Genomic DNA, 26,418 nt, shown 5'->3' on the forward strand with positions numbered 1-26,418 from the left:
TCAGAATGCCTGGACTCTACAATGCCTCCACCTGGGTGCAGCTCCCTCTAGAGGCTTCTTCTATAAGTGCCTGTGCCAATGGATACAGCTTCGGAATCGCTGCACATCTCACCTACCTAAACACGAACAGTGACTCTGTGCACGGTATGAGATTATTGATTTTTCTATTTCACCTGTTCCTGGATATTTAGAATCGAGGCCTAATTGTCTGCCATCAGGGAGGATTTCATTGTAATGTTAAATCTGACAGGAAGTGTTCTCACTAAGAGCACTTCTTGTCAGTCCGGGTAGAGGAAACTGAAAATCCTCTATCCGCTAAGCAGCAGGCACAGGAGGTTGGCGGGATGGAGGGGATGGACATGTAGGGGGAACTGTGTCATGTGGAGTGGAGGGGGACTGAGATACATGGAGGGGAGTGAAAGGAGGGATAGACGCTCAAAAACTAACCAGCAGGATGGGAGCACTTTCCCTCCTGCTGATTGCCTCACCGGGCAGTTCTTGCTGACAATATTAAAGGCAGGAGTGCTTTATTGGGAAGTATGAAGTGAATCTCATCTGTTTAATTGTCAGCTGGGAGGCGTTACTATTTTGAAATATAAAACTGCTATTTTCACAATGAAATTGGCACTTTTCTAAATTGGAATTGTAAATGGATACTACACAGCCATATAGCGATTTGGCAAGCTGAAGTGCTCTGGGTGGTGGACTGCTCCTTTAAAATATATATCCAGCCATTTGCAATACTTTTGAAACCTTTGAGACTTTCGGACAAAGTGAGGCTGATATATGCATTGTTTTCCTCCCCTTCCCACAATGTCAGCTATCTTACAAAATATGGAGTTCCCACCATGGATGATGGCTCAGGATTTTGGAGGGTTAGAGGACCCTGGTTTTTCGGTGGTTTACACATTATACTGTGTTTCTAAGTTGGGCTCTGTTGCAGATATGGATTGCCTTCCTCTTCTCCAGACGAGATGTTTTTGTTATTTGCAAATACAAGATTTTACTCTCTGTGAGAGTGTAAAGCAGGCTGCCACCTAGAGCCAGCTTTTATGAAGACCTCATTGTCCAAGCATCTGGAAGAAAGAGCCTGATCTCCCCGAACACTTGTATTTGGGGAGACCTAACTCACATACATCACTGGGCTCAAGACCTGTGTGTGCATAAAACGCTTCAGGTGAAGCATATTTTAGATTTTTGCACTAATGTAAGCAAAGGTTTTACTGGAGAACTTTAGCTTTACTGACTGTCCTTTGCAGCCATGTTTATATACCTACTGGAGGAGGGAGAGGTGGTGACGAATTTTGAGGCAATCATTGGCAACCGCAAAGTTCAAGCTCAGGTCCAGAGCCAAATCCGAATGGAGGATTGCTGCTCGGAGTGCCAGTGGGAGTCCATACCTTGCTTCTGTCCCAATGGTGAGTCTTGTCTGTCTAACGAACTTCAAAAGCCATACCTAGGCTCAGTGTCCCCAATAGCTCTGTGCACAAAACTGTAAAAAAAACAGTATGCTTTTAGATTTCTGGTTTAAATGAAATAGACTTTACAAATTTGTAAGGATATCACATTTACCTTTTTATTTTCAACCCACTACATCCTGCTCCCCCCCCCCCCCCCACCACCTACCCCATGTCCTTTTTAATGGATATGTCCAAAATCGCAATGTTACATTTGTAGGAACTCAGAAGTGTGTGGAGTCGTAAACATTCTTCAAACCCCTAAGTCTATGAAAGGAAAGTGTCACCAGTCCCTTAAACTACCAAACAGTCCTTTATATGTTTTATAAGACATTTGAAATTAAACTCTTACCTTATTGCATTATTTTTTTTTTCAATAATGCATTGTTTTACATTTCTTCAAAGTTCTTCAAGAAACTACTCAGTAATGTGCTTACATTTTTATTTTATTTCCGTTTCCCTTTTCTTTTCTTTTCTGTGCGCACTTGCTCTCAGGTCACATTGTGTTGGACGCAGACACAGCACATGATTTGTTTGCCCTCAGCGTGGGAGTACTTCCCCCTTATACCGTTCTGAATGTGACCTTGCGAACCAGTCGAGAGCTGCACACCCTTCCGAGCGGAGCCGTGCGTGTGATCCTCAACTCCACACTCACACCCTTGGCCCCTGAGCCAGGGACTGCCAGCGAACAGGGGGAGGGTCTGTGTGACGACAGGTTGTGCTCATGGTGATTGTGCGTTCTGTGTATGGGGGCTTGGTTTCAACTTCTTGCACCAATCTCAGCTTGCAGTCTTTAAAATTGAATTGTAATGTGTACTGTACTTTCTGTCATTGTGGCCACGTACTAGTGGAGGTCTGTAGCTTTAAATCTGCTAGAACTGTGTGTTGATGCATGAATGTGCAACTCTTTTTGATTACGTGATTATTATGTTGTGGTGCAGGGTGCTGTGTGGTGTTGGGGGCTCAATTGAGGTGAGTACATTCCCACCTCTAATTAACACTAGGCTCAGTTTTAATATTATTTATGCCCAGTGTTTATAATATAACAATGTTTAAACCATGTTTTACAGCCCAACCAGTTGTTTTGGGGGTGTGAGTGGTGCTGGAGGAAACTCTTGGGTTCTGCTTCCTGATTCCTCACCCCAAATGCAGCCTCCAGGTCGCTCCAATTCCCTGTCTGCTGCTCTCACTGGGCCAGCCACCAATCCACAACATTACCAGTTCAGCTTTCGTCTGAAGGTCCAAGGTCCATGCCTGTTGGCAGGTAATAGCAGTATTTAGCAGTGTGGTATGTCCAGCACATACCTGTTTACACTATTAAGAAAATGTATCTGGTATGCGTTCATACCAGCTAAATAAATAAAACTAGAGAAATGAAAATGAGTTGGCTATATATTATCATAGTAATCTAGGATGAAAAGGTCCACAAAACGTATTTGTGTACTCATCCTTACTTTACATAGCTTGGTGGTACTCTCTCCAACAGATGAGCAAGCAATGCATATAACACACATCATGTATCCAGTTAGAATGCAGACTTTTTTTTTTTTAGACTCCGTGTTCCATTTTGTAACCACTCTCCTCTTCCCAGGCTTTCTGTTAATAATAATATTTGCCTTATCCTCTTTTCTCACAGGTATAGAGAGTCCGTCACATGCACTCCGAGCTGATGCAAGCCCATTTGCTGTCTCAGCCTCCTCAGTATGGATCAGTCTGGCCGAGGAATACAAGTGCGACAGAGCTGTAGAGATAATTCTGCACCCCAGTGGTAAGAGAATGGTTATGGGTAGCAGTGAGGGCAATACCAGATGGGTAACATTGGCTGTTGGAGAGGCAGTGATACTAAGTGATCACTTAGTTTACCAAAGATGAAGTTGAAATGTGATAAGACATGTATTGTAAATTTTCAAGCTGGACAAAAGTGGTAAGTGGTGTCCCTCAGGGTTCTGTTCTGGGACCGCTTTTATTCAAAGGGACAATCCAGGCACCCAGACCACTTCTGCTCATTGGAGTGGTCTGGGTGCCAACCACTACTCCTAACCCTGCAAGTCTAATTATTGCAGTTTTTTATAAACTGCAATAATTACCTTGCCTTGCAGGGTTAACTCCACCTCTAGTGGCTGTCTACTAGACAGCCACTAGAGGTCACTTCCTGGTTTGTAGCAAGGATTTTCCTTGCTAGAGCGTCGCTGGACGTCCTCACGCTGTGTGAGGACCTCCAGCGTCGCTCAAATCCCCATAGGAAAGCATTGAAATTCGTTTTCAATGCTTTCCTATGGGGAGCGCTAATGCGCATGCGCAGCATTGCCGCGCATGCGCATTAGGTCTCCTCGCCCAGTGGGCGGGATCAGTCTCGCACACCGGCCAACGGAATCACAGGGAGGAGCGGCGCAGAGGAGGAGACAGCGATGAGGGACATCGCCGCTGCCTCAGGTAAGTATTGTGGAAGTATTGTGCTGAATTCAGCTGCAGATTATAGTGTAAAACTGTAAGATTTGGAGTTGTTTGTGGAATTAAATCACACTCAATATATTAACATTTTTGGACTATACTGGGTAGTGTAATATAAACTTGCACATGAGTCAGTTTTTAAGTGTGAGAAATGGCTGACAATCCCCTCCAGCAATGGTTCCATTGCAAAACTCCATTGTGGTGAGAGAAGCCTGCTAATGTGGACACAATATTATGAATTGGGAGAGAGTATGCCAATTCCCTTTCATATATTGGAACCACAACCTGTGTGTAAGGACCCAAAACAAAAAAAAGCAATCAATGTGGTCAGAGGCCTAGACTGTGTCTGCCGACAGGAAAGCAGAGTCTACAACCAGCTTTATGTGTGAATGTCAATCAATATAATTTCGTTGTCCAATGTCTCTCTGCCAGGAATAAATACAATGTGATGACGGTGGATCAGTACGGGCAAAAAGCAGGTTGGCTTGCAGCACAAGATTAATGCTTCGAAATTAGATGGATCTTTTCCTTCTTGAGGAATAACCTTCTATCCCACACAACCTAGGGATTGAAAATCTGAGACTTATCTTACAGTTACAGTCTACATTTTCTCCAGAGTACATAGACTTTGTCTGTAAAATTTTGAGTTTTATGCTTACCAAAAATGTCTTTCTCTTTAATGGCATGATTTACCATCAGACTATGTGTACGTCAATGGGTACTTCGTGTGCCCCCTCATACGCAAATTTATACCTGGGCACATGGGAAAGTAATCTTCAAACCGATGAGCGTTTGGTCCAACACTTGACACAAATACACTGTTGGAAACGCTACATCGATGATGTGCTCATAGTATGGCTAGGTTCAGCAGACGATTTCAATGAGTTTGTACGACTGTTGAATCTGAATGATCTGAATCTACACTTTACAAGCGAGGTTGGGGGTAAACACCTACACTTTCTGGATATCACCCTGTCATTACACGATGGTCGAATATCCACAACTCTGTACCGTAAAAAAAACGCTACGAATAGCTTTCTTAATTGGCACAGTTACCACCCTTACCCCTCTAAAGCAGGTATTCCGATTGGGCAATACCTGCGGTTGCGCAGAAATTGCTCAACTCTTGAGGATTTCAAAATAAAAGCTGTCAGCCTACGGAAGTCCTTTAAAGATAAAGGATATCCTAATAGAGTGCTGAAAAGGGCATATTCTAGAGCACTAAACTCCGATAGAGTGAACCTTCTCCATGATAAAATTCCATCTTCAAGTCACCAGATTCGATGTATCGGGACATATGACGCAGGTTGACAAACAATGCTGTCAATTCTTGGCAGATACTGGCCAATCCTGACATCAGATACCCATAATAAGTCAGTGATTTCATCATTCCCCTCCGTTACAGCACGTAGAGGGAAGAATTTTAAGGACCTACTGGTACCCAGTCATTTTGGTTCCCCTAGTAGTCCTCCTAAATCGCATTTACCCAAAGGCACAGGTGTGGCCACTGTAGTGCCTGCCAATATGTAGCCAGGGAAACCAGGACCTTCTCTGATAGTTTGAATCAGGATTTTCATTCAGTACAGTCTTTTTTCAATTGCCGTACAGAGGGAGTAATTTACCTTCTGACATGTTCCTGCGGAATTAAGTATGTCGGAAAGACTTTCCGTCCCTTTAAGTTCCGCATAAGGGAACATGTTAATTCAGTCAGAAGGAAATTGGAAACTCCCATCTCAAGGCATCTCAAAGCATACCATGCTAATTCATCCAGTAGGATACGCTTAATGGGCATAGAACTCATACCCCAAACCCAACGTAAAGGGGATTGGGATCGTAAGTTAAAGCAAAGAGAATCCTACTGGATCTACAAGCTGAAAACACTCACACCACAGGGACTAAATGAAGGTTTTTCGTTCACATCATTTTTATAGACTTATAGGTCTCTCCATCAACAGAAAATTTGTTTACCCACGTCTAACCTTATTTTAATTGCTGTCTGTAAATATGTTTATATGTAAATAAAAGTTTTTTGTTTTTTCTTTGATTAATCGCATAAATCGCTACCGGCTCTGACTTGACTATAGGGCTGATCTAATTGGCCAAAAGCCATCACTTAAGACTATAACTTTAATACCTTTACCATAATTTTAATAGAGGTCCTTTTTACAGTCTTTTATACATTATATACATTTTTTGGAAACAAACTATTGGGAAATGTGTTTTTTTCTCTCTCTCCCTCCCCCCGCCCCCCCCTTCCCCTCCTTCCCCTGTCTCACTTTGCATAGTGTGAGTTACATATAATTTAGTATTTGGTAACTAACTTAACATTGTATGGGTCTTTTGACAGTAGAGGGCATTTTTCATTTATAGTGTAGAAGATTTTGTGATGTGATGGGGTTAAAGTATTTAACCCTTAATTATATCATTGTTCTGGACTTTACACCGGCTTATTTTTTGCCCTGGCTTACATCTGGCAAGATGACTGTACTTTGTAGCTCATCTCCGTACTAACCGCGATGTGGAGGGGTGTGCTGCTTGTTTATGCACCCTCCCCTTACAGTGATTGACTTTGCCATATTCAAATAGTCACAAACTATAGACTATGATACGGCAAGGGGGGCGTGGATCAATGTTGATTGATCCCACTACAATCCAATAGTTTCTGTTACCAGCCATGACACAGTCAGAGGGGCGTGGTGACATCACGTCATTCACCCACGCCCCTCTACACGTCGGATCAGCTGAAGGACTTTTCCCCTAATTAGATAGGTATTTAACCGGCATAACGGGAGTAACATGCGAACTTGCTCCTGACAACGGTGTGTATTCACGCTGAAACGCGCGTCGAGCGCTTTTATTTCTATATTTATTTTCACTTTGGGTGGCACTTAGGTAGTCAGTATGTTGGTATGAGTTAGTTAGTATACCAGGTATTTAGGTTTTCTAGGTAGATAGCCTTAGTCCCCTTCTGGACTTTATATTTAGGGCGATTTAACCAGGACCCTTTTTGTCCATAGGACTTATAGTCTACCTATGAGAGAGGGATTTTTTCATTTTTCTCTTTTCTTTTGGGTTATCAACTCCTTTTTCTGTTTGTACCTAGGAAGTTGTGGGTGGTATAGGGTGGAGAGGAGCTTCTTTCTTCTGTTGCTCCTGTCCTCCTACCCTTTCCATCCTTTTACCCATTGTTATATGGAACTTCCCTCTCCTTGTTCTGTTACTCCTTTTATTATCTGGTACTACATACATCCCCTCTTTCTGTATCCAGAGCTACTTTCTTTGGGATCCCCTTGTTTCAAGGGTCTCCTTTGCTGTATTTAATTTTGTTTGGGTTACCCCCTATTCTGTAGCTCTGAAGTAGGCTTTTACAGGACAGATTCTACGACTTCACAATTCATTGTGACGCTGTGGCTCTGTCTTGTATCTCTTATTTTTCTCTTACATAATAAATATGTGTCACTTGAATCTGGTGGTTTGCAATCCCCATGAATGTGCACAGAATAAAGAAATTAAAACTGAACACAATGTTTTACAGAGTTTCACTCATTAAACTGAAGGAAAGATTTAGCCAACGTCTCCTGTCAATCAAGACAATTACAGCTGGAATATGGATCCCATTATCAGCATTATCATAAGAACAAATATTTCTATATTGTTCAATAAATACATATATATATATATATATATTTGCAATTATATATATATATATATATATATATATATATATAAATAAGTAAAAACTTACTTGATTATATTGTAATTATTTTGCATCACATTTAAAGATATGCTCGCACATAATTTCAAGTGCAGCTTGTAATCTATGCATATATAATAAAACAATTGTCGTGCTGATTTACAGCCAGTCTAAAGCTATTCGTACCCAGTCAAGTAGACCTTTTAGCTTCCGATCAATGCTTTCTTCTGTCTTCTACATTCTTGGCAGAAAATTGTGATCTTATTGAAAGAGTTTTTGTGAGAGCTTGGCAGAGAATGGGATGCTCTGGGTAAATAATTGCTCAACTGTATCTGCTAAACATAACAATTAAAGTGGTTCAGCCAAGGCATTTATGGTGAAAACTGTTTTGTATGTAATAATATAGGCAGCACATGTTTGTGTTTGGGCAGTAATGTCCCAAGAGGATGAAACATTTTTGCAAAGCCCTAAATTAGATTTAGTTTGCTAAATTGTTCAGATCACTTTTTCCAGAGCCATTATTTTACATGGCCATTAAGATGTACTGTGTGGAATTAAGCGTTCCGGGATGTATTGTGTATTTGGCTTATGATGCAGAGCAAACTTGCTACAATCAATGTGTCTGACCGTGTCTTCAGATTTTGTTTTTTCTTGACTCTGGATCACAAGTGCATTGCTCTGGTGCTGGTCTAGTTTAACGACTGATCAGAACTGTAGTAACAGGGAAGCTATCTAGAACACAGCAATAAAGGAAGACTAGTATAGATCACCATGACGTCTGAAGTGACACAAATGTTTATTTTGGCTATGAAACCGTAAAATTATTTAAGAGAAATGTGCACTAATAAACCCCTTTGAGTGGGTTCTGCTAATATGCTTCTAAAGTATTGCTTCTAAAGCGTTGCGGAATATGTTGGAGCTATATAAATGCCAATCATAATGATAATAAAAAAGGAAATTTGCGTAGCAACACAGGTTTTCTTCCTGTGAATGCCATGTGTACCCTCAAATGTTTGTCTGATCTGACTAAGGACTTTTGTAAGGCTCTGTCTATTATGATACGGCTTTGGAAAGCTGATTTCACTTTGTTTGTCTGTCTGTCTTAGAACCACATCTCCCGCACTTGTCTCTTGAGCGAGGAGCCAAAACCTTCTTGCAGTATGAGATGCAGATTAAGCAAAGAAAAGATTTTATCCGTGCAATCAAGAAATCCAGTGACCCAGAGAAACAAGTAAGGAGACTGGTATAACACTCGTGGGGACAATGAAATGGGTGAATGCATTTAGTGTGATATTATAGAACAGTGGGGAAGTGACAGGATTAGAAGTTTATGTGACACGACAGAGAAATGGTCAAACGTCTCTATTGTAAGCTAATTTGAGCAGGGTCCTCAATGACCTCCTATTCCTTTTGTAATAGTTTGTCTCGTTTGTTGTTAAATCCCCCCTTTATATTTTAAAACGCTATAGAATATGTTGCCGCAATATAAATTCCAATAATAATAATGTTTAATCTCCATGTCTAGGTTAACTTTGTGCGAAGACGTTTCCACAAGGATCTCCACCTCACTCCAGTCCTGATGCTGAACTTCTGTCCTGACTTATCTGCCCTCAGTTCCTTGAGCTCTGACCTCCCTAATGTGACTCGGGAGGTCATATTCCTTTTGCATCATGTAGAAGAGCCCTCCCGCAATTTTCGGGTAAGAGCTGGCACCATACACTACTCAACATTAGTGATGTCCCGAACGGTTCGCTGGCAAATAGTTCCTGGCGAACATAGCGTGTTCGCATTCGCCACGGATGGTGAACATATGCGATGTTCGGGCTGCCCCCTATTCGTCGTCATTGAGTAAACTTTGACCCTGTCACAGTCAGCAGACACATTCCAGCCAATCAGCAGCAGACCCTCCCACCTCCTAGACAGCATACAATTTTGATTAATTCTGAAGCAGCATTCATTTTTTATTTTTTTTTTGGTTATACATTATCCCCCCATAGCCAGTAACCTGTGTTTATTATACATTAGCCCCCCATAGCCAGTAACCTGTGTTTATTATACATAATCCTTCCATAGCCAGTAACCTGTGTTTATTATACATTATCCCCCCCCATAGCTAGTAACCTGTGCTTGTTATACATTATCTCCCCCATAGCCAGTAACCTGTTTATTATACATTATCCCCCCATAGCCAGTAACCTGTGTTTATTATACATTATCCCTCCCATAGCCAGTAACCTGTGTTTATTATACCCCCCATAGCCAGTAACCTGTGTTTATTATACATTATCCTCCCATAGCCAGTAACCTGTGTTTATTATACATTATCCCCCCACAACCAGTAACCTGTGTTTATTATACATTATCCCCCCACAACCAGTAACCTGTGTTTATTATACATTATCCCTCCCATAGCCAGTAACCTGTGTTTATTATACATTATCCCCCCATAGCCAGTAACCTGTGTTTATTATACATTATCCTCCCATAGCCAGTAACCTGTGTTTATTATACATTATCCCCCCACAACCAGTAACCTGTGTTTATTATACATTATCCCCCCACAACCAGTAACCTGTGTTTATTATACATTATCCCTCCCATAGCCAGTAACCTGTGTTTATTATACATTATCCCCCCATAGCCAGTAACCTGTGTTTATTATACATTATCCTCCCATAGCCAGTAACCTGTGTTTATTATACATTATCCCCCCACAGCCAGTAACCTGTGTTTATTATACATTATCCCCCCACAGCCAGTAACCTGTGTTTATTATACATTATCCCTCCCATAGCCAGTAACCTGTGTTTATTATACATTATCCTGATAATGGGATAAAGTGGTATAGCGGATGGATGAGTAGTTTGGTTCGTTTTAGAGGTTTGTAGAGAAAGTATATAGTGATCATGATTTTTAGCGATATCCAATATTTTTAAGGTGGTCCCAGTGCCACCACTCATATCTGGTGTCACAATAGCTTGCATTTAAAAAAAACAAAAAACTTTTTTGACTGTAATATAATAGCAGTCAGTTTCCTTCACACGTGTGCATTTCAGGGCCTGCCAGGGCACAGTGTCACACCAGTGCAACTCATATCTGGTGTAACAGTAGTGTACATTTAAAAAAAAAAAAAAAAATACAGGGGGCTTGATGTCACCTTTGGGGACCCTTGGTGTTATACGTGGCTGGGTGGAGGAAGAGACCTTCAATGACATCAGTGAGGACAAGGAACGGGACATGGCTAGCTTGGTATCCAACCTTGTGCAAATGGGGAGTTTGCGGTTGTGCAAATGGACTGTTTGCGGTGCGTTAAACGGGGAGTTTGGTCTGTCACTGTGAAGCGGGCGTAACCCTTACACTACCTGATCGATACAACATCATACCTGATGTTTTAAAGCACGTTATTCCAAACAATTTAGGAATGGTAGGTGATTTATGCCCTTTATGGATTAAAACCAGACTCTGCATCAACTATGTAATTTTCCATCGGAGTTTTGCCATGGATCCCCCTCCGGCATGCCACATTCCAGGTGTTAATCCCCTTGAAACAACTTTTCCATCACGATTGTGGCCAGAAAGAGTCCCTGTGGGTTTTAAAATTCGCCTGCCTATTGAAGTCTATGGCGCTTCGCCAGGTTCGCCCGTTCGCAAACATTTGCGGAAGCTCGCGTTCGCCATTCGTGAACGGAAAATTTCATGTTCGCGACATCACTACTCAACATTTACACAACATGCGGTTTTGTTAACGCAACTTAAACTGTGAGAGATATGTTTAAATAAATGGAATATTGCCAACTTTAATTTTGACAATAATCAAACCCAGCGCCGGTGCAAGGATTTTTGCTACCCTAGGCAAACAAAAATTTGCTGCCCCCGCCGCCCCCCATTACATTAAAAAGACTGCAGAGACAGGCTATAAACACCAAAACATTAAGCCGCAGTGGTTCTGGTGACGATAGCGGCCCTTTAATATGAGGTAAATTAGAGACTAGTGTCACTAATAATATACTGGATTGCCTACTTACCACCAGATGAGGACAAGAGGATGATGATGGGCTCAGGTTGCAGTCTGGCTCCTCATTTCTGGTGTAGAAGAAGCTCTCTGGAGACTGTTTGTAACAGTGCTCACAACAATTAATGAACAGGAAGCAGCTCCATTTTTGGGGCCCCTTACACAGCTTAAGGTCTGACCGTGAGTATGCCTTCAAGGCCCGCCCATAAGTCCACCTACATGGCCCACCCATGAGTTCTCTCACAGGGAGTGAAGTGTATGTGTGTAGGGTGATATGTTATGTGTTATTGCAGAGGATGTAATGTGTGTGTTGTTATAGAATGTAGTGTATGGGGATACCAATTTGTGTAAGGGATGTAGTGTGTGTATAGGGGATGCAGTCTGTGTTTGTGTGTAAGGAATGTATTGTGTATTTCTGTGTGTGTGTGTGTGTGTGTGTGTGTGTGTAAGGAATGCAAGGTGTGTTTCTGTGTATGTAATTTAATGCAGTGTGTGTTGTGGGGATATTTATGGGATAATAATAGTAAACAGATGAGAATTACCCACTATTTTTAATTCTCAGATCCCAAAGAACGTATCGTTATAAGTGAAATGTATATCATATCAATTAGTCACAGATTTGTTATAAAAATAGATAATATTTATTTCTTAACAATTTTAATAATAATAATGAGTAACATGCATAATAATAATCAATGGAAATTCAGTATAACACAAGTATGCAATACAATATGATAATATAAAAACATCTCCTGGTTAATACAGTAGTTGTCAAGAAGATTTATGGCTGTCTTCACAGAGACAAAGAAAGTTTCACGGGGAGAAGAGAATTCCTCAGCGTGCAGCGTAAAGCAATAAAGCCATAAAAATTTTCAGCTGGCAGTTAGAAATAACCCTTTCAATGCTGGCTAGACCTCCTAAGTAATTCAGATCTACTCTTGTGTGATTTTAAATAAAATAACATTTAAACCAGTCATAGTCATTAGTCATTTCCTTGTATTCATCCAATGAGAAACCTACATGTACTATAAGCTGATATTTTAATTAATTTGTCTAACAGATATTTTATCTTATTTTAGAGCAAATCAATACAGCTGGATAAATGTCACAATATGCTAACGTGATATTAATCACACAAATACATTAATGGCTATATTAATCCCAGCTGCAGATGGGATGCTATAACCATATATATATTCTTTAATAATTAAGATTTCTAAATATGGAAATCTGAATGTGCTTTTATCCAGTCATATATCATGCTATTAATTTTAATTAATTTTAATTAATTAATGGAAGCCAGTATAATTACCAGTAAATAGATATTCTCACCAGATGTTCTCAGGTAGCTTCAGGAACTTGTTTGTCATGGGTCTCTTTCTCTGCATTGTCCGATTCTCCTCTCTCTTCCCTTGTCTTAACTTTTTAAAGGGAAAATTCCTTAGGTGATAACCAATAGCATCACTGTGGGCGTGGTTCCTTTCTAGGTAACCATTTTAGTATTTGGACTCAAGATGGCAGTCTTGTCCCATTAAACATACCTATCCAGGAAGGAGTTAACTTTTCCTGGTGGCTATTTTGACGTCATTTACGTTATCTATATGGTGGCTATAATTTTATATTTTCTGTCAGATCAAGAGGTTTTCTTCAGACTATGCGTCTCCATATTCTGTAGTAATTCCTAATATGACAGTTTGTAATACTACAAATGACCCCTAAATACAATGGGACTTTGTTAGGTATAGAAAGTAAAATACAATTATTTAATCTCCTCTGCCCCCTATGTCTGGGTTCAGAATTTATTCTATTCCATTAGCAATTAGACAGTCTGTCCATCCCCCGTTCTCAATGTCTTATCTATTTGGTTTGTTTATACTACACATTCCATTCAGCTCGGGCAAAGCGGTCAGTTTTACAGGAGGGATAGAAATCCTGTGTCTCTTTGTTAACTTGAAACAAAATGGAGTCTGGTATGTCCAGATTACTTCAGAATATACACTTTGTATTTCTATCATAGCACAAAATGTCTGCCGATATAAATACCCTGACAGTGTCTGTAAGGGGTGCATTGAGTGTGTGTAAGATGCATTTTGTTTCTGTAAGAGAAGCAGTGTGTGTATGTGTGTGTGCGTAAGGGATGCATTGTGTGTTTCGGTGTGTCTGTGTGTGAGTAGGGATGCATTGTATGTTGCTGTGTGTGTGTGTGTGTGTGTGTGTGTGTGTAGTGATGCATTGTGTATTTCTGTGTGTAATGATGCATTGTGTATGTGTGTAGTGTAAAAGAGAGGGTTTGTGGGGTAGGATAGGAGCTGAGCTCTTTTCTTTTTTCTTTAGTATTCTCCCCTCCTCCCCCTTAGTGCTCTCTCCTCCCCTCCTGACCCCTAGTGCTCTCCTTTGGCCCCCTGTAACTTAGTGATATTCCCTTCCCTCCAGTCCATTAGTGCTCTCCCCACCCGGCCTGTAACTTAGTGATCTCCCCTACCCCTTCATCCTACGAGCTCTCCCCTGCGTGGTCTCTCCCCTCGCTTCCCAGTCCCTCAGTGTTACTCTCCCTTCCCTGTCACTTGGTGTGTCCCCCCTTCGTGATTCTCTCACTCCCCCCCTCCCCCAACCTTAAGACCCTTACTGGTCCTTCTCCCCCAACCCCTTAGTGGCCCTCCCTCTCCCTCTCCCCCCCTCTTAGTGGTCCTCCCTCTCCCCCCCCTCTAGTGTTCCTCTCCAGTCCCCAACCCCCGTTAGTGGTCATCCCTCTCCCAAACCCCTTGGTGGTGGTCTTCTCAACCCCCCCCCCCCCCCCCCCTTAGTGGTCCTCACTGCCTGTTGTGTCTCCTACTTACTTATGAAGCGTGGCTGGGCGGCTCAGACCGCGGTACAGAAACTGATCCCAGGGGAACTATATATTTAAATATTCAATTCACTTCTGCCTAAATCATTCCTTGTCTACAGATTCCTTCTCTCAATCAGTTAAGCAAACTTGAACCACCAAACAGAACGTACAAGGATTTTTGTCTCTTCCAATATGTATGGAAATATAATACATCATTGAATAAACGTAGACTCATAATATTGTAAAGTGCTACGGAATCTGTTGGCGCTATATAAATAATAATAATAATAATAAAATTATAAGCAGTAAGAAAAAGTCATACAAGTATAAATATTTACTTACTCCATATATTTCTTATAATTATTCATTGTATTGCCTGTTATATTTAAATAATTTTTATGCAAATGTTATTGTTTAACCCCTTAAGGACCAAACTTCTGGAATAAAAGGGAATCATGACATGTCACACATGTCATGTGTCCTTAAGGGGTTAAAGTATACCACCTATTTTCGAATCATTTTATAAAGCGCTAAGCCAGTAATAAAATAACATCTGACTTTTTTGGAACACGTTTCTATATGCAATCTCTTACTTGGCTCTCCGTTTCTCCAACTGTTTTCCTTTTTAGTCTGTTTGTTTGCATATATTTCTTCGTTAAGGATTAAACATTTCTGATGGAAAGCTTCAGATATATTAACCATCATATATATAATTTCCATTCTTTAGTGGTTTATAGGAAGAGCCTTCAAAGTGAATAAAATATGGTGCCTGACTTTTAACACACACATCCTTAAAATAACTGGCAAAAAATAGACAAAAATGAAACCGTGTATTCATACAACCTATATTAATCATAAATCATAAGATCATAAAATATATACTTCAATTTTATATAGCTTGTCCTTTTTCAATTTTCAAAAACAACAAAAAACACCACCATAAAAAGTAGTTGGATATATTCATTATTTAAAAGGTTACTTCAAACATTCAGCATTTTAAAGTGGTTGAGGTGCAAGGAGCCTGTATGTGCATCATTTCAATATGAAGTACATGCAGAGATATTTAGGCTCTTTGCTTGAGGTCTAACTCTCTGGAAGCATCATTATCCAACTGAGAATGAGAGTTCCGGGTTGACTATTGGCGATTCTGTGCACATTCTGTGTGCATGATTCATTGGCTGGGAATACACAAGCTGATGGTCTATGCCAATGAATGGATGGCAGGATTGTCATTGCAGAATCCGAATGTGATTCAGCCAACATGTTAGGAGGCTTGGTGCACGGCAACAACTATGGAAGAAGCAAACTGTTAGAAAATAAACCAACATATAAATAGAATAAAAACATGTAATATATGAATATACCCTCATGCTTTCCCGAATCTTGATTGCACTGATTCTGGATTGAATAATATTGATGTGGATCATTCACTGATACTGTTAAAGAGATATAGAACATAAGAATGATGCTTGAAAAATACTGCAAGTCTTTCTGACACGAGTGTTGACCAATTGTCTATTTTCCTCCTTTTACTTTTTCACTTGAACGTGTTGCAGGATGCTATTCTGCTGGCAGTGAGGAGTTTACCTGCACGCACTTTACTGAATGTAGCAGGTGGCATGTTTGACAGCAAGACCTTGTTCCCCACCAGCAGGCAATGCAGCAACGTGAGTGAGGGGGGCTGCAAGGGATTCTGGGTACTCTGTACTACTGCCTGCAAAGAATACTGGGAGCTTGGTGAGAATTTGCAGTACCAATCACACGGCACTTTAGTCTACGCTCTTCTTTCCTTACTTTATCCTATTCTCCATTAACCTCTTGCACTTTTCTCCATATTAGATCTGCTTTGTCTATCTTATTTAATTAAAGTTAGGCTTATGTAAATTAAGTCTTGGAATTCACATTAGAGCTCTATGTATATTGCCCTGTTTAGCCTTGCTGTTGGAAGCAGCTTATTAAATGTGAAGAACATGACTGAGCGTTTCTTATTTAATAGGAGTCCCTGGACATGGCATGTGATTACATACAGAGGGGCAGTTTGTATGGCACCGCCAGTAATCTGTATTCCGTGTTAAGTCGGATCCTGGCACTCCCAGTGCATCGTGGATACCCACGACAACTCTTCCTTTTTATGGACCATACTGCCAGTTGTCCTGGCAAAATCATGGAGTTGCTAAGAAGGCATGTAAAGACCACGAGGTAAGAGTGTTCTGAACAGTTTTTCTATATGGGGATAGATACTGGATGCAGTGCCATCTTAGCAACATTATGGGCCCCGGGAAAAGCACTGCACTGGGGCTCTGCCTACACACAACTCACCGGAATAAATATTTTAATTATAGATACAATTAAGCTTATATTTAAGCTGCTGGTGAAAAAGTAATAACACAAAGTAAAAAAAAAAGTTGAAATAAAGTTAATAAAAAATAAATAAACATATATATATATCTTATATAACGTCATACTAAGTGTATTTTTTTATTAATATATATACATATATTAATATAAAAATACACTTAGAGTAAAATTACACACGTTACATCTATCTATGTATATCCCCTTAACGACCGTGGACGTACTAGGTACATCCGTCAAAAAACGGTCATAAGGACCGCAGACTTACCTAGTACGTCCGTGGCAAATAGGAGCCCTGGACTTACCTGGACCGGCTATCCGCACCAATAACAGTTGTGGGGGACTGCCAGAGAACCCAGCAGTCCCCCTGCAGCAGCTCCGGCCACCCCGGCTCTCCAGGGCCATGTTCACATCGCCGCAATAGGACTCTAGGAGCTGCCAGCAGGGGGACTGTCTGAGCTGTCAGGCAGTCACATCATATATATGCATTATATATGTATAATATATTATAACATTCTTTAATTATAATATATTATACATATATAGGAAATAAAAGTGTGTGTGTGTGTGTGTATATATATATATATATATATGTGTATGTATGTGTATATATATATATATATATATATATATATATATATATATATATATATATATATACACACATATTTTATAATTTGTTTTCTAGTAAATTACATGATATAATAACAATAATGGTATCTTTAGAAAGACCATTTAATGGAGAGAAAAACTGTATATAATATGTGTGGGTACAGTAAATGAGTAAGAGGAAAATTACAGCTAAACACAAACACTGCAAAAATGTAAAAAGAGCCCTGGTCCTTAAAGGACCACTCTAGGCACCCAGACCACTTCAGCTTAATGAAGTGGTCTGGGTGTCAGGTCCAGCTAGGGTTAACTAATTGTTTTATAAACATAGCAGTTTCAGAGAAACTGCTATGTTTATCAATTCGTTAAGCCTTCCCCCTAATCCTCTAGTGGCTGTCTCACTGACAGCCGCTAGAGGCGCTTGCGTGATTCTCACTGTGAAAATCACAGTGAGAGCACGCAAGCGTCCATAGGAAAGCATTATGAATGCTTTCCTATGTGACCGGCTGAATGCGCGCGCAGCTCTTGCCGCGCGTGCGCATTCAGCCGACGGGGAGGAACGGAGGCGGAGAGGAGGAGGAGAGCTCCCCGCCCAGCGCTGGAAAAAGGTAAGTTTTTACCCCTTTCCCCTTTCCAGAGCCGGGCGGGAGTGGGTCCCTGAGGGTGGGGGCACCCTCAGGGCACTCTAGTGCCAGGAAAACGAGAATGCTTTCCTGGCACTAGAGTGGTCCTTTAACGGTAAGAAAATTGAAAAAACGGTCTGGTCACTAAGGTGTTAAAAGAAGAAAAACTACCACAACAAGAGGACATAGTCTTAAATTAGAGGGGCAAAGGTTTAAAAATAGATGTGCCGAATGGTTCTTATCTGCCGTCACATTCTATGTTTCTGTATGTTTCCGTCCGCTGAATACATACAAACAGACTGCTGAATACATACAAACTGCCAAATACACACACATACTGCATGGAGGGGTGCAGTGTATGTACAGGTGCTGTGTGTGGGTGGGGTGCTCTGTGTGTGTGTCTGAGGGGTGTGCTGTGTGTGTGTGAGGAGTGCTACAGAGTTTGAGTGATGCAGGTAGCAAATGTGTGTTTTGAATTATTATTTTTTTTTAAATCAATACTGCTGTATATTAATAAAGTCTTCACCACCACTACCTTCATCTTACCTTTGGTGAAGCGGGGGGGGGGGGGGGGGGGGGACACAGCCAGCCCTGGTGGTCCAGTGGTGAGTTCTGTACAGCCTGCAGCTCATCTGGCTGCAGGCTGTCTCCTGTCCTCCTGCACGCAGAATGATGTATGAAGCATTGCCATGGTAACCTGCGGCAATGCTCCACACAGTCTGCTCGCGGGAGGCGCGATCTGCCTTACAGGTCCCTCCTAGTCCTCCCGCCCTCTCTCCTCTAATGAAGGGTATTTGGGACGATGAGGCCAACAGCAGGAGAGCAGGGCCGACTCTCCATGTGCCGGCAGGGCTCACGGTCTTCCTGGGCATGCTGGGCAGCGCAGTGGGGTGCCCATGCCTGTGGGCCCCCGGGTAACTACCCAGCGTGCCCATGCCAAAAGACGGCCCTGACTAGATGTACATGCTATATATGCAGTTGCCTATTGCCTGAGGCTGAAATGTATATGCTGCAGGACAATAGTAATATTATTACTATTAAACATCGTAAAACACTTGTTGTTTCCCATTATCTCTTTGGCCAGTACTGTTTTTTTTTGTCCATATATAATTATACTGATGAAATGGTTTTATATACCTCTTTGTCAATTGTAGGGTGTTTGGTATTGGTCTTGGCTCCACTGCAGATCACCAACTTCTTCAGAAAGCTGCCGGTGTAAGCAGAGGGACAGTAGAAATGATCAGTGAAGGGGAGAGACTTCAACCCAAAGTGAGCTTATTGTCCTATATCTATGCCTTCAATCTGTATTGAATATACTGTTGACAGCTTTGCTGGACATTGTAGTTTGATTCCACAAACTGATATGGTGTGTTGCTCCATCTAGCTAATTAAGTCCCTGAAAAAGGCACTGGAACCGGCCCTAAGTGACATCACGATAGATTGGTACATGCCAGACACCATGGAGGCACTGTTAACTCCCCATGATATTGCTTCACTCTACCCTGGGGATTCTCTTATTGGCTACTGTGCTCTGTATCATACAGCCAGCTTTCGTTGCTCAAGGATTATGGTGAGAATGTAAAAAAAAGAATAATAAATCATGGTTACCACTCTGCATTCGTTTTTTTGTAACCACTGCATTGTCGAACCATTTCTGTTTCAGGGCCAGAGGCCCAGGGGTGGCTCATTCAGCTCTGTATTCCAATCTCAGGATGATTCAAAGAGTACTGGGGTCACTGAAACAAGTTGCTCAAATCCCTCGACAGATGATGTAGGACGTGCACTTCAGGAAATATCTCAGGAGATCTCAATGGAATTCTCAGCATGTGCAGAGGACGCAGAGAGAAGTAAGAACAAGTTTGTATCCTTAGTTGAGTCATGAAATCTATGCAAATGTATTGAGTTTCCTCCAAAATACATGAATACAAGGTGAACTAAGAGATCACAGATATAGGACTAAATTTAACCCCCTAAGGGCCAAACTTCTGGAATATTAAAATTATTCTATAGGAGCTTGCTATGTGAGGTATGTTATTAATGTTCAGTAAGCAAAGATTCATCAGCACTCAAATGGCTTCAAAGAGTTGTCAGGAACCATTGATTCAGCAAAGTCTCTTTTATGATGTACTGCCTTAGTCATGCTATTAAACCATAAATGTGTACTATTCATGCACCCTCCTTTCCTTCATCGGAAAACATACTGTGGGTGTGATGACATCTACTTTGTTTAAAAATCTGCTCTTCTGTTTGTTCCTCAGGTGGTGAGGGAGTTCCATTAAGTGATATTAGAAAGCGAATTGTTCAGTCATCCTATGTGCAAGACCAATATATTCTCACTCACTGCTCTGTGAGTACTGATCCAACCCAGGCACAGGTGCCACCATCGGTTTGCAGTGATCCCACTCAAGCTCCCACCTATGGATCAACCAGCAGTGAGTCAGTTGGGTCCCGAGATGCTGCGTTTGAGGAGTGCACCACCCCTTGCCCTGCCTTTGACTCTCAGCAGGCACAGAAAAGTATATCACTAAGTGAAGGGGCACAAGGCCCAAAGAAGAACTCCACCTCTTCCTGTAAGGTGAGACGGCAGTCTTTCAATCTTCATTATAACAAGACATTGTGAACCTTCTCTTAAAAAAAAAAAATATAGAAGTACATGATGGTTTTATTGATCATTGATGCATACACTGGCTGCAATACTTCTATACTGACTAATTTTTTTTTCCTCAGCCCCCCCTAACACAGAGTTCAGAGGAGCTAGTCAGACGAAAAGCCCTGATTAAATCAACTATGTCTGGCCGGAGTTTCTCTTCCCCTCATGGAGAGTTGGACATGATGCGACTACGCAATGTCTTTGATAAGGTGTCTCAGAACCGAAATCCTGATATGGATGTGAGAAACTCTCATGGGGAGAGCCTTGCTGACTCATGTAAGGGACACCTTTGTGGAAGAATAACGTCTAGTTGTAAGCGTGCAGCACAAAAGGTTTATAAGGAACCTCGGTTCTAGATCTGAAGGAATTAAGATGTATGAAAAGGACATTTAAGTTACGTAGCCACTAAAACTCGTTAAAATCTACTGGGAAATCCTCCCTTAGTACAATCAGTCTATCACTGATGTCTAAGTTGGACAAAATACAATTATATTGGATTTAGTATTGGAAGTGCCACAGAGTAGGAGGTGGTTTTCTCGACGCCGAGAACAGATTTTCTTTTAATGAAACTGCAATGTTTATGTTGAGGCACTAAGACAGCCTCTTGTGAGGATCTTCAGCATCATTTTTTTATGAACATGATTTTGCATTGTATAAATTGGTTTAATGAATTTCCAAAAGTGTTACACATTTGGATTCTAGTTTTGTAAAGATGCAAATATTTACACTTTTGTTTTATGTTGAGAGCATTGGCTGTGTTTAATTCTGATTTATATCAAGTAGTTCAGTTTTGGATGGAATTGGACAGAAAAAAAACATTAGCTTTACATAAAATTATTTGCTATATCTGATCGGAAGGATTTGACTCCTTAAACTTATAAGAAAGGGGTGCTGTAACCACGAAATAAATTTCAAACGAAGATAAATATACGTCAAAATACTTGATAGGGAAGTGTAATGGATACTGATTTGCACATTGCTTGTGTATTTTTTTTATTTAACAAAGTCTCTCTCTCTCTTTGGGTACATTGCAGGTCAGATTCTCTCTCCTTCCAACCTGGATTGGGACATGTTGGTCGATGCGCAGTACCTTTTCTCGGCATCTCCTTGTGTAGAAGGAGGGACTGCAGGATCCAGGGCAAGCAGTGGTTCTGTGTGGCAATGCCGGGCTGTGATTCGTGGTTTTATAGGGGGTAGAAGCCTCTCTTGGGAGACTTCAGTTAGCCTGGAGTCCCTTCTTAACTGTACAACTGAAGAGACTACTGCCAACCTTGAGGAAGAGGTGGACTGTGACCTACATCACTTGGCTGCACGCTCTGTCATTGAGGACAATGAGGACATGGCTTGGAGAGAATGTGATATTGAACATGGTGAGATAGGATTTTATGGAGTTAACACGCACAAAATTAGATTTACTGCATTCTTGTATATGATCATTACAATAGGACATAAATAAAATTCTCTTCCAGGTTCCCCTCGTAGATTTCGCTTGAAAGCTGTTCAAACTAGTAAATCTTGCTCACAGATCTCCAGATTTACTTTCCACGTTCCTATTGACCCCAGTACTCAGGATAATCTACCAGCGCAAATAACCGTGTGCAAAGGTATGAGGGATGCTATGCTCTGCAATTTGGTTTTGTAGGGAAATCAGATTAAGTGTTACAATATTGACCTGACCACCATGGGTGAGGGAGAGTTTTTGTAAAAGCTGCAGTTCTCTTGTTTGCTGCCTGTGCAAGCCCCCTCCTCCATCTCCACCCAGACGTTCTGTGTCTGTCCAATCACAAACTTCCCGATGCAGCTGAGTTAGAAGTCTTTGCAAAGCAGGTGCCCTGGGAAATTGCCTGCTATGTTTATAGAAAAAAGGGTTAATCCTAGCTGGACCTGGCACCCAGACCACTCCATTAAGCTGAAGTGGCCTGGGTGCCTATAGTGGTCCTTTAAAGCATAGCCTATTCAGGGAATGGTTCCAGTTTGACTATTTTGACTTAAATTTGAATTCTCATTTTAGTAAATAACCATACAAATCTTTCTTTCTGTATGTATGTCACAGGTGGACGCAGTAAACGAGGCCTAAGGTCAAACTCAGGAAGTTTTGGTCAAGGGGACAGTAGGCGTTCAGAAATATTTGAAACTACAGGTAAATTATGACGTTCGGGCTCTTCATCCATTGGAGACCTCTTTCAACATAATGTAGAAATACTATATATATATATATATTTTTTTTTTTTATTTCTTATACAAATATTTACTGCAGACAATCACATGCTTAAGGAGAGTTTATAGTTCTTAGATTTCCTAGGTTTATCTAAATCACACTACAAACTCCCAGTCAATAGCTATAGCCTGTTCTAAAATGTTAATATTTGGGGCGGAGCCTGTCAACCGAGCGGACCAGATGTGCATTGCCTGTGCTCGTCTGCTGGGACCACCCAAAAAAAAAAAATGAATATTCTCTGGAGCTGCTACTCACCGCTATTGGCAACCATCTTGACAAGGGGGAACCGGTGTATCGTGGGATACCAAACTTGGGCCTCTCCAACGCTATAAAGCCCGCATCGAGGCTTGCGACCTACCTCAGCAGGGACTGTGGAGAGATGGCCGCTCTCCAAGCTCTTGACCGGGCAGAGTGCAGCACATACCGAGCTACCCCCCCCAACGGACCGGTGGGGGTCATCCTGGTCCCCCCCCTTGACATACCCCATGTATTTCTGCTGACTACGAGCTGCTGAAATTGCACAGCAACGTGTTGCAGGCTCTCTTAAGATGGTGGACACTCCAACGCTATACATGTCTAACTCAACACTGCCCATGACACCCATCCAAGACGCATTTGAGCGACTGCTTACTAATGTGGGCAAGCTCTTTGAAAGCTTCCTTGCCAAGCTGTCAGCAAGCACCAAAGTGTCGCCAGCTCAGAACCAGGAGAGAGAACATGGTCAAAGCCGAGAGGAGGTGAGCAGGCCCTCTCTAGGCATAACCCTTCCACAAGCAACAAACCCCTCTGCAGTTGCCACGCCTGGGCTGAAGGCCCCAGGGGATACAATCCACCTGCATCTACCACAGTGGCTGAGGACCCATCCCCACCAGGGAAAGACTCTGCCTCATGCCAGAGCCCCCCCCCCCCGAGTCTGTGGCCCCATGATGCCGACATTCACAGCCCAGGGCTTGAGGGAGGATGGGCACAGCCCTTGCCTTGCTGCCTACTACTCAGACCATCACAAACTCCCGGTCCAGGGTACAGGTTGACGGCGAACTTCCAGGCACATTGGCATGTTTTTCAGCCACGATCTGCGGAGACCTGTTCATAGAGAGAGATGTTTATGTGCTTCTTACTGCTGCTTTCACTACTTAATCTGTAATGCAGCTAACACCAGTGAGTTTAGTTTTGGGGGGCAACTCTTATACCATTTTTGCTATAGCACACTGACCCTATGTTGATAACTCTTTTTCTTTAATGGTATGCACAGCTACGTAATGTCTTCATTAAGCTTGCTTGACATAACCTTACACAAGAGCAAGTCACTCATTTCTTAAGCACAATAGCATCTCTTACTACAACCACTCATATAGTCAATTTGTGTAACTTGTACTTAAAATATTTTTGAGCTCTCACCACTGACATACCTATAATGCATATTACATTGTTGTGTACCTAACCTGAATCTAGTAACTAAAAAAATTGTGCCGTTAGCTTATGCTGTGACACGGTTTACTCTGTATTTTCTCATTAGCTTGAACCTGCTGTTGTGGCAACTCAAGCTTGTTTGTAACTCTAAGCACTGCACAAATAAAGATTGACAAAATTGTTATATTTGCTCTGCTGGCCACATCTGGTTACCCTATGACCTTATTTATTACTGGTATTTATAAAGTGTCAGATTCCGCAGTTCCGTTTATAACTTTTCATCCATACATACTGTTACAGGTGAAGCTCCTTCCTTCCCACATTCTTTGGCTTCAGACACAAACTTAGAAAGGCAGCAATGCAAAGAAGGTGAGTGTTGCATTGGGTCTGTGTTAATGTATCATCACATTCAGAATGGAGGAGGGGAAAGAAGATAAAACCAAGTGACACCTACAGAATTGTCAAGCATTCAAAGTATTTTTCAAATTTAAGGCCAAAGTAATCAAATTCAAAGCATAGCTGACTTGTAGAATTTTTCTAATTTGTCCTTAAATTTAAAATAATGACATATCGCTAGTTCTCACTTTGGCGAATAACCTTGCTAATATCCGTAACACACTAACTTTGTATTGCAGGTCAAATTCTTAATGTTTCTGGCTCACAAAAATCTTCAGATGCATCACTGAGCTCAAGGTAAGACATTTTCCATCTACATATTTTTATTGAATGGTGGTGATATGTTCTCAGACATAATTTTCTTCCAGGATCAGCCTTGGTAAAAGAAGGATCCGTAGCATATCTGGAAAATTACCCCCTCTGAAGCCACCATGTATTAGTGGAAACAAGGAGAGTTGCTCAGATCATGGTATCCAAGACTACCTCCCTTTGGTGAGAGCTGTATTCATTCATGCTATAGACTACTTTGTTGTACATATTATTCTTTGTTATGCCCCGAACCTTTATTTTCTCCTCAGATAAGTTTGCAATCCCCAGAAGGATATTTCACGCTAAACAATAGCTTTTCCAGTATGGTTCAGATATCTCTCCAGCGACTCCTTCGTGCCTCACCCTACAGCTCTCATCGTGGTAGCCTAAGTCCAGTGTCTGAGCCATTGCCCCAGGACCAATCAGAAGTTTTTAGAGGTGGAGCACAGACTTACAAAAGGGGTTCCCAACCCCAAGTTCCAGTTACCCAAGACTCCCTTTTCCTTCCTATACTTACAACATCATGTCCCGAAGCGCTGTGTCATCAGGCAGATAGTGGACGTGGGTCAGAGACTGACCCATGTGACACTTCCCCATGTCCTTCTGAAGCTGGCACTGAGCAGGATATGGATCTAGAAGGATGTTCTTGGGCCACGGCTGTTGCTCTTGCATGGCTAGAGCATCGCTGTGCTGGCTTTTTTACAGAATGGGAGCTATTGGCAGCACGGGCAGAGGGATGGCTTCGGGCACAAACTCTGACTGAAGGGCTACAGTTGCCTGTTCTTAAAGGAGCTGCTCGTCATCTCTTCTTGTTGCTTCGTCACTGGGATGAAAACCTCAACCTCAACATGCTTTGCTATAAGCCAGGTGATGTCTGAGAAAGATGTTTGTAATGGGAAATAAAGGCATTACCCTAAGTTTGTCCAAAGTGCCTCTGTGAGTGGTAATGGGGGGGGGGAGGGTTGGTGGGTCCTTCTTAGAAACCAGTATCTTGACACAAAACTAAGGTCTGTAAATAACCGTTGTCCACATTTATTAGATTAAAAAAAAAATATGAATTATTATAGTTGTCATACCTCCAGACTCAAAACACTGGAGTTCAGTTCATAGCACCAGACAGTGCTGTCCTGAGTATTGCCAGTAGAAGAGACAAGTAATTTTGCCCCATGCTGGATTGAACAGGTTAGTCTTTCTTCTTGCGTGTGACCCGTGCACTGTTTGCAGAGCTGGATGTAGATGTATCTTCGTCAGGTGGAGTACCATACCACAAGTTCAGCAGAATAGCTCCATGACATAAGTGAAGAGCACAGGAACTGAAGACCGTTGAGGGAAAAGTGTTCCAGGACAGCTCAATTAAGCCAAGGATTAAGATCCTGCAGAGAAAACAAGAGTCGGGTATTATTTGTG

At 41.6% G+C, this 26,418-nt stretch overlaps 2 protein-coding genes across 2 annotated transcripts in view; one reads left to right on the forward strand and one right to left on the reverse strand.

The window, feature by feature from the left end:
• VWA5B2 (von Willebrand factor A domain containing 5B2) lies at positions 1-25,889 on the forward strand. Its single transcript, XM_063442882.1, has 21 exons — positions 1-144; positions 1,260-1,418; positions 1,953-2,172; positions 2,528-2,721; positions 3,094-3,225; positions 8,709-8,833; positions 9,128-9,301; positions 15,998-16,108; positions 16,438-16,640; positions 19,183-19,297; positions 19,413-19,598; positions 19,692-19,875; positions 20,287-20,603; positions 20,756-20,954; positions 21,713-22,048; positions 22,148-22,282; positions 22,732-22,818; positions 24,607-24,675; positions 24,942-24,999; positions 25,071-25,194; positions 25,281-25,889. Exons 1-21 carry the CDS (start codon positions 6-8, stop codon positions 25,887-25,889), a joined length of 3,876 nt encoding a protein of 1,291 aa, XP_063298952.1. The 5' UTR covers positions 1-5.
• The window catches only part of ALG3 (ALG3 alpha-1,3- mannosyltransferase), a 12,621-nt gene continuing 11,210 nt past the window's right edge, over positions 25,008-26,418 (reverse strand). The window contains exon 9 of the mRNA XM_063442883.1: positions 25,008-26,384. Coding sequence (XP_063298953.1) covers positions 26,195-26,384 — 190 coding nt within the window. The 3' untranslated portion in view covers positions 25,008-26,194. The remainder of the gene's footprint in view (positions 26,385-26,418) is intronic.

The sequence above is a fragment of the Pelobates fuscus genome, chromosome 2, assembly GCF_036172605.1.
Source record: "Pelobates fuscus isolate aPelFus1 chromosome 2, aPelFus1.pri, whole genome shotgun sequence".
Classification (NCBI taxonomy): domain Eukaryota; kingdom Metazoa; phylum Chordata; class Amphibia; order Anura; family Pelobatidae; genus Pelobates; species Pelobates fuscus.

What these genes read in the sequence shown, in the direction of transcription:
- VWA5B2 (XM_063442882.1), top strand. Translation starts at nt 6, where the DNA reads ATGCCTGGACTCTACAATGCCTCCACCTGGGTGCAGCTCCCTCTAGAG. An exon ending in GATAATTCTGCACCCCAGTG is followed by an intron (nt 3,226 to 8,708) that starts GTAAGAGAATGG and finishes TGTCTGTCTTAG; the next exon opens with AACCACATCTCCCGCACTTG. An exon ending in AGAAATATTTGAAACTACAG is followed by an intron (nt 22,819 to 24,606) that starts GTAAATTATGAC and finishes ATACTGTTACAG; the next exon opens with GTGAAGCTCCTTCCTTCCCA.